The sequence below is a fragment of the Hippichthys cyanospilos genome, chromosome 13 (assembly GCF_059441005.1).
Source record: "Hippichthys cyanospilos isolate Australia breed blue-spotted pipefish chromosome 13, RoL_Hcya_1.0, whole genome shotgun sequence".
NCBI lineage: Eukaryota > Metazoa > Chordata > Actinopteri > Syngnathiformes > Syngnathidae > Hippichthys > Hippichthys cyanospilos.
Window position 1 is genome coordinate 4,928,614 of NC_142381.1, and position 17,174 is coordinate 4,945,787.

The 17,174-nt window shown below is 38.1% G+C and overlaps 1 protein-coding gene across 1 annotated transcript in view; it reads right to left on the reverse strand.

Annotated features, from left to right (window-relative positions):
- tenm1 (teneurin transmembrane protein 1) overlaps window positions 1-17,174 on the reverse strand; it is a 148,118-nt gene that overhangs the window by 33,146 nt on the left and 97,798 nt on the right. Inside the window, exons 18-22 of the mRNA XM_088431226.1 lie at window positions 16,463-16,748; window positions 12,320-12,463; window positions 9,965-10,217; window positions 9,268-9,288; window positions 5,573-5,805 (exon numbers count right to left, since the gene is read on the reverse strand). Coding sequence (XP_088287352.1) covers window positions 5,573-5,805; window positions 9,268-9,288; window positions 9,965-10,217; window positions 12,320-12,463; window positions 16,463-16,748 — 937 coding nt within the window. The remainder of the gene's footprint in view (window positions 1-5,572; window positions 5,806-9,267; window positions 9,289-9,964; window positions 10,218-12,319; window positions 12,464-16,462; window positions 16,749-17,174) is intronic.

A 17,174-nucleotide genomic window follows, 5' to 3' on the forward strand; every position in this document is an offset into this window, starting at 1 on the left:
TTGACTGCTCACCATTCAAACACATATACAAACACATATTTTGAGATCTGCACATTTTTTCTCAAAACTACATTAGTTGCGCATGTTTTTTTTAAATTTATTTTGAATCAGTTTGCCTCAGTAACCTTAATATCTACATGTATGCAAACATGTATAGTCTAATTATGATGAACTTGAACAAAACTATGATCTGAACTAGTTCTTTTTAAATTTTGTAACTTTTAAACTTTTAAATTTTGAACTTTACCAACAGTGTGAATTAATAAACGTATCATGGTCAGTAAACGGCCCATTTTCTATTTGCATGAACACTATTCAAATCCAATGACAGGTAAATGATCTGTAAGATGACATGAAAAGCTTACTTTACTCTCTTTCAGCTAACCAGCGCTCACGGTCATTTGGGAATTCCTACTGAGAACATGTGCTCTAAAGTGAGAGTGCATGGATTATTTACAGAAACTTTCTTGCTCTGGGATCACAATGCACTACACTTAAAAGGAGTATACTGTATGTTTTTTTTTTTTTATTTTTTTGGGGAGTGAGTGAATCGCTTTAATATTCCGCCACTTCTGTCACAAATGCTCACATCAGCTATTGCACATGCTCTACCCGGGGGTGGGGGGAGGGGGGGGGCTGCAATAAATATACAAACAATAAAAACTACATGCCTATAATTTTTTCCCTGCCATGTAAAAATTGCACTCTGGCTTGACAGGTCCTCAACATATCTATGTGCAGTGGGTTTGGATTGATGCTTTTTTGTCGGCCTTCTGTTTTTGCCACTGGCAAATTCTTCTTTTTTTTGGCATAAGTTTTGAAAGAAACACGTCGTGAGAAACACTTCCTGTTGTGGACTCTCAGAAATGCACGTTTATAGCACAAAACAGCACAATTTTTTGAACTAACTTTCAAGAGAAGAAAACACCACAGTATATAACTGGTATGACCTAACAGTGTCATTATTATCAAAAGGTATGCAGCTGTTTTCCTTAACTGTGTGATTAATTCATGAATGCATCATTAATGCAAGATGACTGGGGGCAATGGCAAGAGCTCGGTCAATGTGAAATGGAATACAAGAGAAGGTTTTTAAATTGTGAGCAAGCTTAAACAAAGAAAATATTGGAGCTAAAAAAAAAAGCGCTATGAGGATCTGATGCGCATGTTTTGCAAAGAACAACAACAATGATAGTTGACCCAATGAAGTCTGCCACAGGGGCAGTTTATTATGCAGATTAGATGCTGGTTTGCTGCATGCGGCACAATTTCAATACAAACCAATGACCCCTCTCTCTCTTGTTCTTTCTCTCTCTGTATGTACTTCATTCACTTTTTTCATTCACCATAGAGTTCACATTATTTTGATACTTGATTGCATTTAATCTACTTTTTTCCTTCCCTTTCACCGTATTAATCAAATCCACTCACCCATTGCCTCTATCTTTCTCTGGCGTGTGAGACAATCACCACACTAAACCCTTTGAGAGCCAGCAGTAGAATAACAATGGTATAAGCATTAGCACATTATAATAGCAAGCGATAGAGTCAACATAGCCAAAGGGTAAGCTGTAGCTTCTCTGCGGTGACCTGCAAATACATTTTAGGGAAGGGGTAGGTTTGGAAAAAAATAAGGCTGAAATACGTGTTGCCTGAGCAACACACATACCCTGTGTATTGGCACACTGCCGTTTCAGAGTGACACACACTTGCAAGAAGCATCAAATGTTCGATCCTGATTCTGAATAGTCAATGTGTGAGGTCAATGTGTTGACTGTATGTCAACCCCCAGACAAGCTGCCTGGATCCTATGGTATGAGGTTAGTGACTGGCAAAACCTGTTCCATCTGTACTTATTTTACTTCATAGTTATAATTCCGCCTCCGTTACTATTTTTTTTCTAACATGACAATTTCATACTGAGTATCTTTACTATTGCGGTGAGTCCAACAGCTACAGATCTGAGAGATGATGCACAGTGCGCGTGTTTGTCTGTTGAAAGAAAAGATTGAGAGAATGGAGTGAAAAAGAAAAGCAACAGAGGAGAAAAAGGGTCAGCGCGCAAGAGGGAGAATGAGGAGGCAGCATGTCAGCCTCTGATAAGGGCATTAGTCTGCCCCCTGTGGGTCAGTGAGGGTGACTGACAATGCAGTTGTGCACACACACGCACACACACACACACGGAGTCTGCCTTGTTTTGTCAATTTATTTCGCGGAATATTTATGTGGTACAGAGGTCACTGAAGCTAGACAAGTGTCCAACTTTAGTGACCTCTGTGCCTGCCTCTTGGGTTAAAGTCAAGGCTGCATGATATGCTTTCATGGACCATAATGAAGTACAAAGTCACCTTACCCAACAAGTTGTGAATACAAACTGTTAAAACTAATCCTGGAAAAATCGCAATAAAACTAAATGAGATACAACTGAGCACTCCACCTCAAAACACACCAAGCATATGTAAATAATGTACCTTCTGTTATCTTAGTGTTTGTTAAAAGGACGCTTATCTTTGAAACATTTTCTGCAGTGAAAAGGCAATATTTGGTTGAGAATTTATTTGACCCGCAACTATTGTGACGATAAGCGACTTGGATAACGGATGGGTGAACTAATTTGATAACGAAACCAACTTTACAGGAAAAACTGATTTGTATATATTCACTACAAATTCACCCTACTGTGTTGTGAATTGAAAGAGTGCAAAGATGTGGGCCAGGGCTGCTTTACGACAAGGGAATTTGTCTCTTTCATGTCAGGCATGGGCTCCATCTTAAATGGAGCAAGGCCTTTTATTTGCTGAGCTAATTGACAGTGGAGGAACATGTGGAATCAACTCTCAACAATGTTGTTTTTCACGAGCGAGTGTCTGAAGGACTTGTAATCTTTGCAGTCGACGCTATAAACTTTCACAACAGCAGTGTGGCTAAATCGTGCCGCAGTTTGTTGGCCAAATCTAAATTACGGATTACTGTAACAACTGTTTGCAATGTTGTCACACGTGCCACAGCAATCCTACTGCAGCTATGTCAACACATGGATGATCCATTGATGGCACATGAAAAAGATTGGAAGGAGCAAAAAGAGGGAGGAAGGTGCTCATTTGGAGAAAAGCCTGGACCACAGAACACAAGAGAAGATCAATGCCACAGAATCACAGACAGCTATCTTGAAAAGAGGAAAAAAAAAGAGAAGAAACTGACGGATATTCCTCTGTGAAGTCTAACACTTATTACAATCGGTTGAAGGCTGAAGGAAAGAGGAGGAGCATAAGCGTGGACTGTGGCAGATGGATGACTACGTACCAGGGGGGTTGTGGCAGAAACCTCCAGAGCTTTTCTAAGCTGGTTAGTCAGAGCGCAATGGCCACACAAGACTCTGTGAAGCGCAACGAGCCAAATAGTATAAAATACCTGACCATGGGGGAACAGGAGGAGTCTTGGGAGGTAATTTTCTATCGCTGCATAAAGGAATGAAAACAGAATGTTCTGCAGCGAGCACATATAATGAGCATAATAGGCTTCAGATCAGCTGTCAAAAGGGAAAGGATCTGCTCCAATTTTCTCAATATCCACATCATGTTCTCTCCCGTTAGTCTGCAGATCTCAAACGGAAAGAGCAGCTATCAATATATGAATTCTGTGACATTTGAAGCGCAGCAAACTTTGTTTATTGTGCAATACATAGGCTGACTCTCTGCCTCATTCTGTATTGCCTGCACAAGCTGAAAATGACTGACATAGGGGACCGTGTAGGATGATGGCTGACAGTCAATCTCCTGTGTGATACAAGGAGCCAAAAGGTGGCCGTGTGTGTAGGCGGGACTGAGGAGGACAGTGATTATTTCTTCTTGCCGGTATATACTTTCTTAAAAATTACAGCCCCCAATGGGCCGAGTTAGTGCTGTTTGGGCTCTCTTCTCTTCTGATCATTGCTGGATAATGACCTTTTAATGATCGCGTTTCCTCGCCTTGTCAATTCTGGCTAGCAAAAGTTGTTCTAGCCCGAGGCAAAATGAGGAAACAAAAGTAGATCATACTTGAAAGTAGAGCAGTCACAGAAGTCGTATCAAACACAACACTACGGGATCATGTTCTGCTTTACAGGCACATTTTTTTGCTCATTGTCAATTTCCCCATTATGAGACAAGTAGGTTATCTTATTATATGGGGTAGAATGGGAAAAGAGGTAACGAGCAAATTTACAAAACAATGTTATCGCTGTTGTTTTCATTTTTCTTAAGCCGGCACAGGACCATCCTGCATTAAATGTGACAACAATAATGTAATTACAATAATAAACAAGTCTACATTTTTTTCTCTTCTCACGTTGTTATTACCTGTACTGTGTATACAAACATATGCAAATACATATTTTGTGTCAGCTATGAAACATAAATCTGCATTAAAACATACGCTCATGGTGAGGCCTAGTATGCTCGTCAAGGAAGGAGACAAACGTCTGCTTTATTCTAACATGGAAAATGCCATTATGTAGGAATTACATTCAGGCATGAATTGAAATGTCAGGCTTGTCTAATTGTGGCAAAGTTATTAACACACATTTCTGCAAAACAATGGGGATAATCACCATTGAGAAGCATTGACTTTCAAAATAAAAAGGAGATTAGAAGGACTTTCACAACAAAGTCAAGCAGTGTTGGTCCTAATGGATAGACGAATTAACTCTATCCAAAAACATCAACAACATATAGTTCCATTTGTTTTGATGAGTTTGAAAAATTTTTCTCAGATCTAATTTTGCTATAAAGTAGTAAGTGCGGATCTTAACTCTGTGCAGTATGTACATATATATTCGGTTGGATCTTTTCCTCAATACTATTTTTCTTAATCAACAAAATCTCCCTCACCAGAGACTGAGCATGCAAATTGATGCTTTTGGCAGCACACAGTATGATCTTTAAACTAGTAATGCTATATGCATGAGAGCAGTCAAAGTACCATTGAACAAGCAATGAAGACAATGAGAAGAGTAAACAATTGTGTGTTGTCATCAAATCTTAATCATCCATTGTATTAATGGAATACAATTCAGGATTACCTCTCTGAAAATGCAAAATCAAATCAGAGTTCAATGATAGATGGTTGTCTGTCTCTTTACTTTATGTGCCTGTGATTCAGAGCCGATCAATGGAGTGTGGAGTCTGCCCATCATCAAATTTAGCTGGATAGATTCCAGTTCCTTGCAAGTCTCATAGAATGAGTGGAATAGAAAATGGATGGAGATCATGACTCTTTATGGGTAGAGTTTTTCCCTACTAAACTCATACAACCATGCATTTATGAACATTGTTTTCACAGTAATGAATCCCAGTAAGGTTCACTGAGCAATATGCAAAAAAAAAAAAAAAAAAATCTAGATTCAGTCCGCTGGCGCTTAGCAGTGGCGATCTACTGTTCCTCAGGAAAGGGTTAAATGTAGAAACCAGCTCTCACTAGGCATTGTTCACTTTTCACCTCGCTTCTTATGAATATTTGTTCATACAGTGCAACAACACTAACCTTGGGCGGCAGCAGTCAATTAGTAAGAACATTCTCAATGACAAGGTCTTACCTCTCGGGTTATTGAGTGCAGCTTCGGTGGCCTTTCTGCCCTCTCCGCAGTGGCTCTGGTCAAAGGGCAAACACTGCTCCCCGGTCCCAGCGACCACCTCCAGGTTGCGTGACGGATCTTTCGGCTGACCAAGGTTCCTCACCCTGTATACTCTGCGACTGCTGGTGTCTGACACATAAAGAACCTCCCCCATTGGATCCATGGCTAAGTAGTATTTATGGGCCGGGCTGGTGCTATTGAGAACAGGTCAGCAGAGAGCAAAGTTAGAGAAGTGCAACATTTTTACAGAGTACATTCAAGAACAGAGTATTACTTATGACATATGTGAATGCTGATTTTGTACTGTATTTTTAAGCAAGAAATTAAATGTGAACGTGACAATCTCTAAAATGTGCTGAGATTTTATATTTTCATAAGTTGATTTTTAAATTTTGATTCCCAAATTCTCATGTCAACTTTTTTTTTAAATGATTCATTAATTATAAAGTTTTAGAACGTGTGTAAATCTTGTGTGAATCAGGTCCAACTTCCAACAATTCAAATCACAAAAAGCGGCAGAGCTAAGTGCTGTGCAGATTTAGCAGTTGCCCCACCCCCATCACCACAGCCTTTGATTAAAAAAAAACTTTGTGGGAGTCATCCAGTTGGCAGGGAAGTATGCATCATGCCAAAGTGTACTTCAGCATTTGTGCGTGTCCGCCCACAAGTGGGAATGTTACTGTATTGATTATCTCCAAATAAATACAAACAAAACATTCAAATAAAATATTGACCCGCCTGTCAAATGCAGGGTGTTCTCACATTTACTTTAAAAAAGCACTTTGCTATGGCGTTGTTGCTATTGCTGCTGTAGTAGTTTCAGGCACACCTGGGTGCTTTGCATTTATGTGGTATGCTAAACTAGGCTAATGGGGCATTTTATTTAAAGGAAAATTCACTATTCCTGACAACTCTCAAGCGCTCCTCCAATTTCCAGTCTTCCTTCTACTTCTGGATGTTTTTGGAGGCTTTATCAAGCAAGCAAGACTTACCGTATATCCATTTGCAAGAATATACAAAAAAAAAAAAATCAAGCAAGGAAGGAGTCTAATGTTGTGCACTGCAGTAAGAGAAAAAGTGATGAATTCATTCATATTGCATTAAATCTTTACTGTTGTACTTTAATGAAATAGTCTGTTTGTGTATTTAATGGGAAATACGGTGGACGTATAATACATATTGTAGATTGGGATGAGTTGTGTGCATCTTGAATAATGAATGCAACAACTGTAAACATGCAGCGACCTCAACCCAATAAGCCAGGGGGACACACACACGTACAATAGGCCGTCTATTGTATTGTTGGAGATTCTATTCTATTCTATTCTATTGTTGGAGATTTTATTGTTGAAGAATAGCACCTGGAGGAAACGACCATGTGGAGGCATTGTCTTGGTTTTGGATTTTTTTTTTTTAAATGGCATTTTTGGGGCATTTTTTTAAAGGAAAATACACTATTCTTCGAACTGTTCTTCCAATTTCCAGTTTTCCTTCTGGACCTGTCCTCTCACCCACAACAGGAGCCAATCAGCTCGTGTCCTACACAATGACAACCAATCAGTATCCACTTCATGGTGTAAATGACCTCTATTTTTTCCACCCAAACAATTCAAGCAAAGAAGATTGATGCATAACAAAGGCTGTAATCATCCTGTGTACTGTATGTAGAAAAGTAACAACAATTTTATAAGAGTAATTTAAAAAGAAAATACTTATGAGTTGAATAATATTCAAAACAAACATGAAAAGGACACATTATTTCTGTCACGTTTATCGACTTTTTGTGATATTGCTTGTATGTGCTTGTATCTAACACGGCTCTGCCGATGCCGATTTTTTATTGGCACATAGGTATTTGCAAGTACAACACCCTATTATTCTTTTTTTTCCCAACATGAGTCATGAGAGAAATAAATAATACAATTTGAATATATTTTTACCTTCTGCAGTTCAAGGAAAATCAACGATAAATACCGCTGGAATATTTAAAGGCCTATACAGTTTTTGATACAGTACTTGGTCTCTTTAAACTTTAATTGGAAATGTCCATCATGATATTAACATGAACATCCTTAGCTCTGCAGCCTGGTCCAGGTTCTGTCAGTCATTTGATTCCATTAAGCGTAAAACTGTTTGCAGAACTCTGCACTGAATTGCACATACATAATTTAAACTTGATCCAAGGAGAGTTTTTCAACGAGTTTCAAAGTGTGTCACTGCTCTGTGCAGCATAAAATATTTGTTGGGTCTGTTAAAGTTTCAGCAAGCATTGCTGGTACACAGAGCTGATTACAAATCACTTGTCTTTTTTTCTACATTAGATGCTCAACTCAAAAGGCATGTTTCCAATTAAAAGGAAATGAAAACAACCACCAGATCAGAAAGATAACATTAAAATGTAAAAGGGATAAAAGTAAGATAAAAAAAAAAAAGCCATCTGAGCTGATTGATTTGGTCATCTTGGCTGTCCGAGGGATCTTATAGCATATTGCAGAGGACGTCTTCCCCTTGTGTGTTCCTTTTGAAGGTAAAGAACAGACAATGGTATTACACTGAGTACATCCCATATTGTCTCCCCTCTGAGGGCACCTTGCTTTAAAAACCCTGCTTGCTGATAGACACTTTGCAGGGGAAAACGTGGAGAGAAAAGCTTTGAGAGCTGAATATGGATGAATAATTAATGCATTTGACTTGGGAGAACAATAGTATAGCATAAAAACGAAATATGCTCCAAACAGTAAAAAGCAGCTATGGAAGGAGGAAGTAAAGGAGAAACCCCCAGGGTGAGGAAAGGGTATCTTAAGTGCCTCCAGAAGACTACACTCCATGCATTAGGCTTTACAATGTTAGGTTTTTGGTTTGACATTTGCCGACAACTGCCTGTCAGAGGATCTGAAGGGCTGGTATATAGACACTGTCTACTGTTTCAAGGATGAGAATCCATTGATGAAATCAATTAAAAAAAGACAGTTTTCTCACTGATGGAATATTCATGCAAAGATTCATATCTCAGTTTTAGGCAACCAAACACTTTTTACACAATTTACTACATGTATTACAGTGATATCTCTTATTTTTGGTGGTATATGGTGATTATTTCGTTCATTTCAGGAGCATTATTAGTCACCAAAACCGTGATGGTGAACCTGACGTCCTGCCACCTAAGCTTGACTTCCCCGATGGGCTGTGGTGATGTCATGACACAATAACCCAGAAGCCGAAAGGGAGGGGATTTATTTTGAGCAACTTATTGACTTTGGTACGTTTTAAATATATTCTGAGTAATAGTAATTGAGAAGCTCGATATGCGAATCGATTTTTTTTTTAGCATACTCTGAATATTCAGCAAAAAATGATAGAGCCAGCAAAAACTGCATGGGCACAAAAAGCTTTCTTTGAATCAGGCTCAGAAAGTGGATTGCATTCACAAAGCAGCCCTCTTGTACAGCAGAACCCCGGATTTGGGCTAACATCCCATTTGCAATATTATATTATTGTATTTGTTGTGGTAGACAGATGACTATATATATTCAGGAGGGAGGGTTTATCAAGCAGTTCAATTCAAGTAGTGGCCAATCAAAAAATAGTTCCTTGTTGAATTTGTTGTTGTTGTATGTATGCGTCACACAAAAATGGAGTTAATCAATCCCTCTCACCTGTGTCTGGTGTCCCGGTTCCTGACAATAAGCCAAGATGGAGCAGTGAAAAAAAAAGGAAAAAAAAAAACAAAGAAGGCAAATATGAAGCACAATTTTAGCAAGAAATGAAGAAAAAAATCACAAGCCACAGTAGATTTTATCCTCATAAAGTATGATTAGGGTTGATTTAAATGGTTGCATTGTTTCATATTAAATATTAATCCAAGCAGGAAGCTGTTTGCAGTTTCTTCCCACAGGAATGTAAAGTATGAAATATAGTACCGATGAAAGTCACAAGCAAATGTATTAGTAAGGGATGCAATAATACCGGCGAATATGAGTTTAGTTACATAAGAAGTACACTTTACAGGACGAATCACAGTGAAATTCCATTGAGATACTATGCTTGAGAAAATAGAGCAATAGAGACCGTGGTGCCTCCAGCACAGTGTGATATTGTCATAATCTACCAAAAACACATCATTTCATAGTAAAGACTTTCTACTAAGAAGTAGCTTAGCGTGTACATACGCTCCTTTTTGCATGAGGGCAAAACGACTACACACAGGATCACAAACACATACTGTATTGTAATGAGAAACAAAGCCAGATTAACTCATGCACTTGTATGTGTTTATAACATACTATGCCACATACCAAATGATTTGAATGCATTTATGTTCAAACACATGGTTATATTCCGCTTCCAACTCACTTTAGTTCCAAAATGGTTCTGGTATATCCATCTGGATGAACCCTCCGGATGAAGTTGAAGTCCCCAACATAAAGAGAACCATCAGGGCCGCTGGACAGTGCCACAGGGGCATATAGCATAAGATCACGGGCTGCGCCGCTACAGCTCGGCCCGCAAGGGACCGTGCGGTAGAATCCGTTCCCCATAACTGTGGCGATAACAGGGGGCTGCTGGGAGAGGAAGACATTTTCCCCGTTTCCCTTGTGGAGGATTCCTGGGACAAGATCATTACATTAATTATATCATCACTTATAGTTACAGCGGCTGTATATTGGGACAGAAAAAGTGGCGGTGAAATTTCCCCAAATGATTCTCCGTACTGCCAACAGAAAGAGCTTCCAAGTCCATGGCATCACTGACTTCTTATCATTTCTAGAACATTCTTTCTAAAAACACCAACTGCAAGATACAAGATACTTAGAGTTCAGAGAATTTATGAACTAGATGTTAGGAAAAGAAAAAATAATTTGAAAAGTGTGCTAAAGCACCTGTGTCCAACTGTTCCCAACTCTTATTGGTTCTTTATTTCTACTCTATATACTCTATAACTAATCTTTTAATGGCAATGTGGATGACACAGATGATTTTTTTTTTTCAAATGCAATTCAGGCCACTTGGCTATGTGGTCCTGAAACCGATCCATATCAGAATTTTTGTCATGCGGTTTCAGTCTGAACAAGCAAGGGATATATGTCACAATTATGCACTGAAAAAAATGGGTCGCATTTATTTGAAAATGCAAACGACATCACCAAAAAACACATTTTGCAAAAAATCAGAATTGAGTATTATGCCCTGCAGTGTGAACCTAGCCGAGCTTGAGGTTGACTAATCGTTAGTCACAAATTGACACCTTAATCACTCATTTACAGAAATTTGCATCAGCAAATCCGCAAAATTCAACTCGTCGGTGAATATCTAAGCAATAATTTCTTTAATGTAAAAATGAATTGTTAAAATTATAGATATTAAAAAAAAAAAACACCCGACTTATTTCTCAGCCAAGCATTCTACTTTTTTTTTTTTTAATCTTCCTTCTACTATTATGGTTTGTAATTGCCTATAGATGCCACAGGGTATTGAAAAAGCCTTTTTTATTAGACACAGACATATGGGCTTATTAAATAAAGCTCCTCCACTCAATTCAACATAATTGGTAGGCACCAAAGATGCCAGCAGATAGCTCACAACGATATTATTATATCGGGCATGGGATTGGTCCTAGTAAAAATCTTTTTACTTAAAAACATAGGATAGCTCGAGAGCTCTCACCCCACCCCTACCCCTCCTAATTTACAAATACACAACTGTGCATGGCGTCATGATAGCTGGAAACAGTCGCCAATCAACCAACCGCTGTGGCATTAATGAAAACAGTCAGCGGCTCAGCATTTGTTATTGAAATAAAGCAAGCACCCACATTATTCTTTCAGTCAGTCATTTTTATGACTGATGCTGCAAGGATCGTATCAGACAGCAAACAACAAATAACAACAAATTGCAATGTTATAATGGCGGTATTGTACAGAGACAACATTCGGACCAGATAATAAAATAAAAAGACGAATATTGGTGTTAAAAATATGTCTGGAAATGTCTTTTGGATCGCCTATTTCAGTGTCCTGCTGCCGCCACACGCTGAAGCACAGCTGAACTTTTACACAGCCCCTGCTCTCTTTAATTACTACTCATGTGTTTTAATGTTGCCAAATTCATTTTACAGTTAGTTGCATTTGCATTTTACTGTGTTTACTATGGTGTGAGCACACATGATTTATTTATGTATTTATTTATTTATTTTTAAATTTATCTTAACAGTCTATTTACTAACTACCAATGCCGGCACAGTGCAGTGATAAAGTGATTTTACAATTACAAAGACCTTTACCAAAATCAACATGGATTGAAGTGATCTGCCTTTAGTGGCATTTAAAATGATGAGTTACAGAAAAAGAACAACACACGCCTAGACCGACAGGCTTGATTAGAACTTATGTTTATAATTTTAAGGGAAGAGAAAAAGTACCAGGATAAAGGTCGGGATTTTACAAAAAAAAAAAAAAAAAAAACCTGAGGGAAGTAAAGTTAAATATCTCCTCCTAGTTTTCCTGAGGCCTCGTAATTATTTAGAATTGAAAGAAACTTTTAAGTTAATTTCATGGCTCGAAACTGTGACACAATTGGTCACATGAGAAGGGTTTACGCGCAGGTTCAAGTTAAAATTGCATCTTGTCACACTGATGTGAGTCACTATGTCTTAATGTTCCCCTCATTATTCGTCAAATTTGACTCAGTGTGTATTTGGGGCATACTCACCACTACGGATGTTGAGAGAATGGTGTTTGTCCAAAGACCAACCTCCAAGGTGAGAGGGTACCAGCTCAAAGCCCTGCATGAGAGCAGTTCTCCTCTCCCATTGAATAACACCGGGGCACGAGTCATACTCATAGCCGACTGATACTAAAAGCAAACACATACACACAATTGCAGATATTAAATTCAAGCAAAGTTGTGCAGCGGTGCAACCCTACTTTAGTGAGAAAAATCGTTAGCCCACCCTAGTTACTAGATTCTCGTGTTGACATTTAAAAAAAGGGTGAGGGTTGGCAAAAATATGTCTAATAGCACCATATTAAAGCACACATTTTATTCATTGTGTGTAGAATTTTGAGGTAAGAGATTAATCTAAACAATTTTGGAGTGAGGCTAAGGCAACAAAATGTAGAAAAAGTGCTGTGAATACTTTCGGGATGGGCTGCAGGCCAATTCATAGCGGAACAAGATCTGAACGTATTTTCCTTGGTCTCATTTTTTACATTCCAAATAACTTGCATTTGAACGAGGCACTATTAACTTTGTACATGTATTCACTAAACCATTTTATACATCGTACAGAAACAATAACATCTTGTTTTTGTGTCAAACCATTTGTCATATTTCGGTAAATGCTGCAGTAAAGTTCTTAGAGTTAAATGTTGGTCTTTACAAAAATTTCAAAAGCAGACTTTTCAACTATTTGCTTTTTTCTGTGAGACCCTTGACAATCTTGCATGTTGCTCAAAAGCAGTGGTGATGGAATCTTTGTAGGCCACAGTTTAGATGGCTTGGTTCAAGCCCTATTGGAAAAATCTTTACTTCATTTCATTGGTGGTGTGCCTGCAGTAACAGTGGAGCTGAATTTAATCCCTCTCAAAGCTATATTGTATGTTGGGTTGCCAGATGAAAGACCTGTACGGCAAAACCTCATCAGCCAGTCTGTCTGCAGAGATCAGTATGAAGTAGCACTGTAATCAAAAGGAGTCAGTCTTATATGAAAGAGCCCTAGAATTTGGCGCCTGGCTTCTTAGTTGTATTGATACATTGTGCAGCTTCCCACTTCAGCTTGACAGCAAATTAGTCTTTGAATCAGATGATGAAAATACTGCCATATTGCTAAAAACAAAACAGTCTTGTCTTACAAACGAATGCTAAATACAAATCAAATGATATGTACACGCCTCAGCAGAGTGAAATGGTCTATTATTCAGCCACAATGGGGAAAATGTCTCATGTTTTTATGTAATTCTTTCTTTAATAATTTTAAAAGATTAATGGGTGTGCAGTCTAACAAAATATTTGTCTATGAATGTTTCACTTGGATATAACAAGACAGAAAAAAAAGGAAAACATTATTTTTGTGACAGTGTGAATGTCTGTACAGTATAATATTTTACTGTAAAAAAACACTATATATTTAAACCAGTAAGCGATTACTGCAGTTTATGCAAAGATATATAAGAAAATCCACTATGAACACATTAATGAAGTGGAGGTAAAAAGACAACTTGACATCATTGACAAAAATGTGGCAGAGGAGGACCTGCCACTGTCAAACACTGTAGGCACTCATCTATCTAGCTTTCTTCATTGTAGACCCAAATGGATCTGAATTGACGTGTACTCAAGGGACCTGCGGAGCTAAGTCAGCAGAAATATGGAGAGAGGCAGTAGAATACATAAGTAAGGCCCTCACATGCACCAAGTCAAATATCCGCCCTAAAAAAAAGAAGGAAAACTCCAAAAGTCTTGCCAATTAAATCATGCAATAAAGTCTCCAATTAATACATGTGTTGAAACTATTATACGAAAAAAAATACAACGTGTTATGAAAATTGGATTTCAGGTGATAACCTATTTAATAGAGAATGCCTCCCAGCTGACAGGTTGTAGACGGATTTGATAACTAGTTTCTCTGATCAGCCTAATTAAAGTTACTCAAAGAGAGTACCAAAGGTTGAATCAGGGCAACTGGATTCTTCTTATTTGAAGCCATGTTGCCTTTAAACCAAAAAAGCTTCTTCAGCTCAAATTGGAAGTTTTGAATTCCCCTATAAATGATTTAAGTGTGTATCTTATTGGGTGAGTGAGCTAAGGTGATCTATAATTATTAGGCAAATCACAGTATTTTTATGTGTGGAAAAAATGGATCTTTCTGCTTATGAAAATCAAAATATAGTCAAAGTGAAGTAAAAACAAAAGGTCGCTACAAGAGCCAGATCATCATACTGTTAAAATAATTGTAAGTCACTCAAAGATCAAAGGGATTCCTTCCAACAAAGGCATAATAAGGAATTTTCCGTCAAGCAAATCCATCACGTTTAGAGGGCAGTTCTTAAAAAGCCACTGATGAAAAAAGCAGCTTGCCCATACATTTGAAGCTCGCCAAAGTCTTCAGGGTCCCACAAACCTCAATCCAGAAACATAAACCCCAACTCTCAATAACAAGCGCCTAGCAAAGTGCAATGGGAAAATGTGTTTTCACGACCAAATACCACTACACACATATGCACACTCCCTGACAAACAATATGCACACGCACTAAAGCACACAGGTGAAAGCTTTCATTCCCCTCTGCTGAAGCCCCAGGCATGTGTTCACCCCAGCAAAACAGCGCATGATCTCCCGTCCTTACAGATTCTTTGGCTGCGTGTGTACGTGGACATACAGTCAGTGTTTATGTGGGTTGCCGTGCCAGCAAGACACCAGAAATTCTAGTGAGGCGATGTTTATGGGAGAACAAGTATACAAAGGAAAGAACAAGACGACAGCGTGAGACATGGGAGGCAACAAGAGAGATGAGAAAGAACGGAGAAAATAACAAGGAGGCGAAAGAAAAATAACACAGGAGGAATGGAAGCGAGAAGGGCAAAGATGGCAGAGAGCTCAGTTTAGAGAAGAAGGTACGGAGAAGAAGTGAAAATTTGACAGACGAAAAGGTGACAGATGAGAGAGATATGAGTGGAGAAGAACACAAAAGAAAACCTTTTGATTTGTCTGCTCAAAGTTTCAAAGCAGCATGAGACTTACAGTATATATTTCAAGGATTTTATCATCATATAAAAGTGAACTTATTTTAAAAATATAGCTTTTAAAGAACATATGTCAAGAGCCCTTCATGTTATTTTATGTGGCCTGTTCAAGACAGAAAACATTAAGGACTTCTATACCCTTTACTGATTACAGTGCCCACAGACCAAATTACAGTAAAAGTCCCAAAATGCATCTTGAGGTTTTGATTTGCGCAACGCCCGCGGCCAGTTTCTATAAGCCAAAGTCATTTCCTCGTTGAGGTATGTTGTTTTAAAAAAGAGGTGTGTGAGTTTGAGAGGAGAAATTCAGAGGTTGAATGCCCCAGCTGCTATAAATTAAAAAAAAAAGAAGTTTTACCAAACCATCTCTGAAAACTGCAATTGAGAGAACATCTGAATGATCATTTTAATTTGTTTGATTTTTTTTTATTCATGTATTATTTTTGCTTGAGTGTTTTGTGACGTCACCGCAGAATATTATCATATGGCTAAGAGGAAATATACGGTGACATATTAATAAGACATTGTCCTGACAGCATATCATTTCCAGCTTTTACACTGTCAACCAGGATAGTATTTCAAAACACAACTGCAAGTCACCAGATTGACTAGCAATGTTCAAACTTTTATTTGTGTGGGGGGGGGGGTCTCTCTGAATGGTTTTGTACATTTTATATTACCGCTTCAAAGGTTAGAACACCCACAAATATTATTTACTTAGCAGTGACATTTCAACAACAAACACCAAACACAAATACATGCTCACTCACATTTTTATATTAAGGTAGGACTCCAAACATTCTAGTGCTCTGCGTGTTTTTCTTTTCATTTTCTGTGTTGTTTTCATTGATTAATGGCAGGTAGCAAACTGATTAGCTGGATTACTACTCCCCGGTGTATTTTTTTTTTTTGTGGTTTCAAATTTCTGATGGTATTTGTGCACCTCATAAGCTGACAGTTTATAATTGATTAAAACCCAGAGCTCAAATGGGTGAGCTGCTGTATAGTACCCCAAAAATATATACAAAGAATGCACCGGAAAAAAAACCTGCAAAACAACTTAGCATTGATAAATACAGTACATTAATTAAGGGCGTATTTCTGAACCTACCAGTTGCATGAGTGAGGCCCCACACTTCTTGGCCATAAACATCAGTTTTGTTCCAGACTAGCCTGTGAACCAAACTAGGTCCAGCTGGGTACCAGCGTTGGTACAACCTTCCCTGGACTGAAGCTCTAACATGCACCTTGGACAGACCCCCCAGAAGGGAGACGGGCGAGGATGTGGATGGAGGTGTGAGGAGGATACGCAGCAGGGAGAGGTAACCTGCAGCTCGGGTACTCAAATAATTCAGCTTCATGAAGGCTCCTGGGATTGCAACTTCTTCCTGTACTGCCTGAATAGAACACGAGACGAAAATAAACTTTTTTGATGAAAAATGTGTAATCGCTGTGTTATATGATCATTGCTGTAATTAGAGAGAGCGTAATGAATTAGCTCCTACATTGACAGTAGCCATCATGCATAGGATTTTTCTGTAATTGAAATTTTTGGTTTTCAATTCATTAAAATATACAAATATGTTACATTTCAATGGTGGTTTAAAACATTCAGTTAAAAAAAAGAAGAAAAAACGCAAAGGGAAAACGAAATGTTCATTTAAAATCATATTCAAGCGAACTAGAATACTGCAATTATATTATATATATATATATATATATATATATATATATATATATATATATATATATATATATAGCTATCGTTCTCCACAATTTGTAGAAACAGTTGTGAAGGTTAATTGTACATGAAAACCATTGAA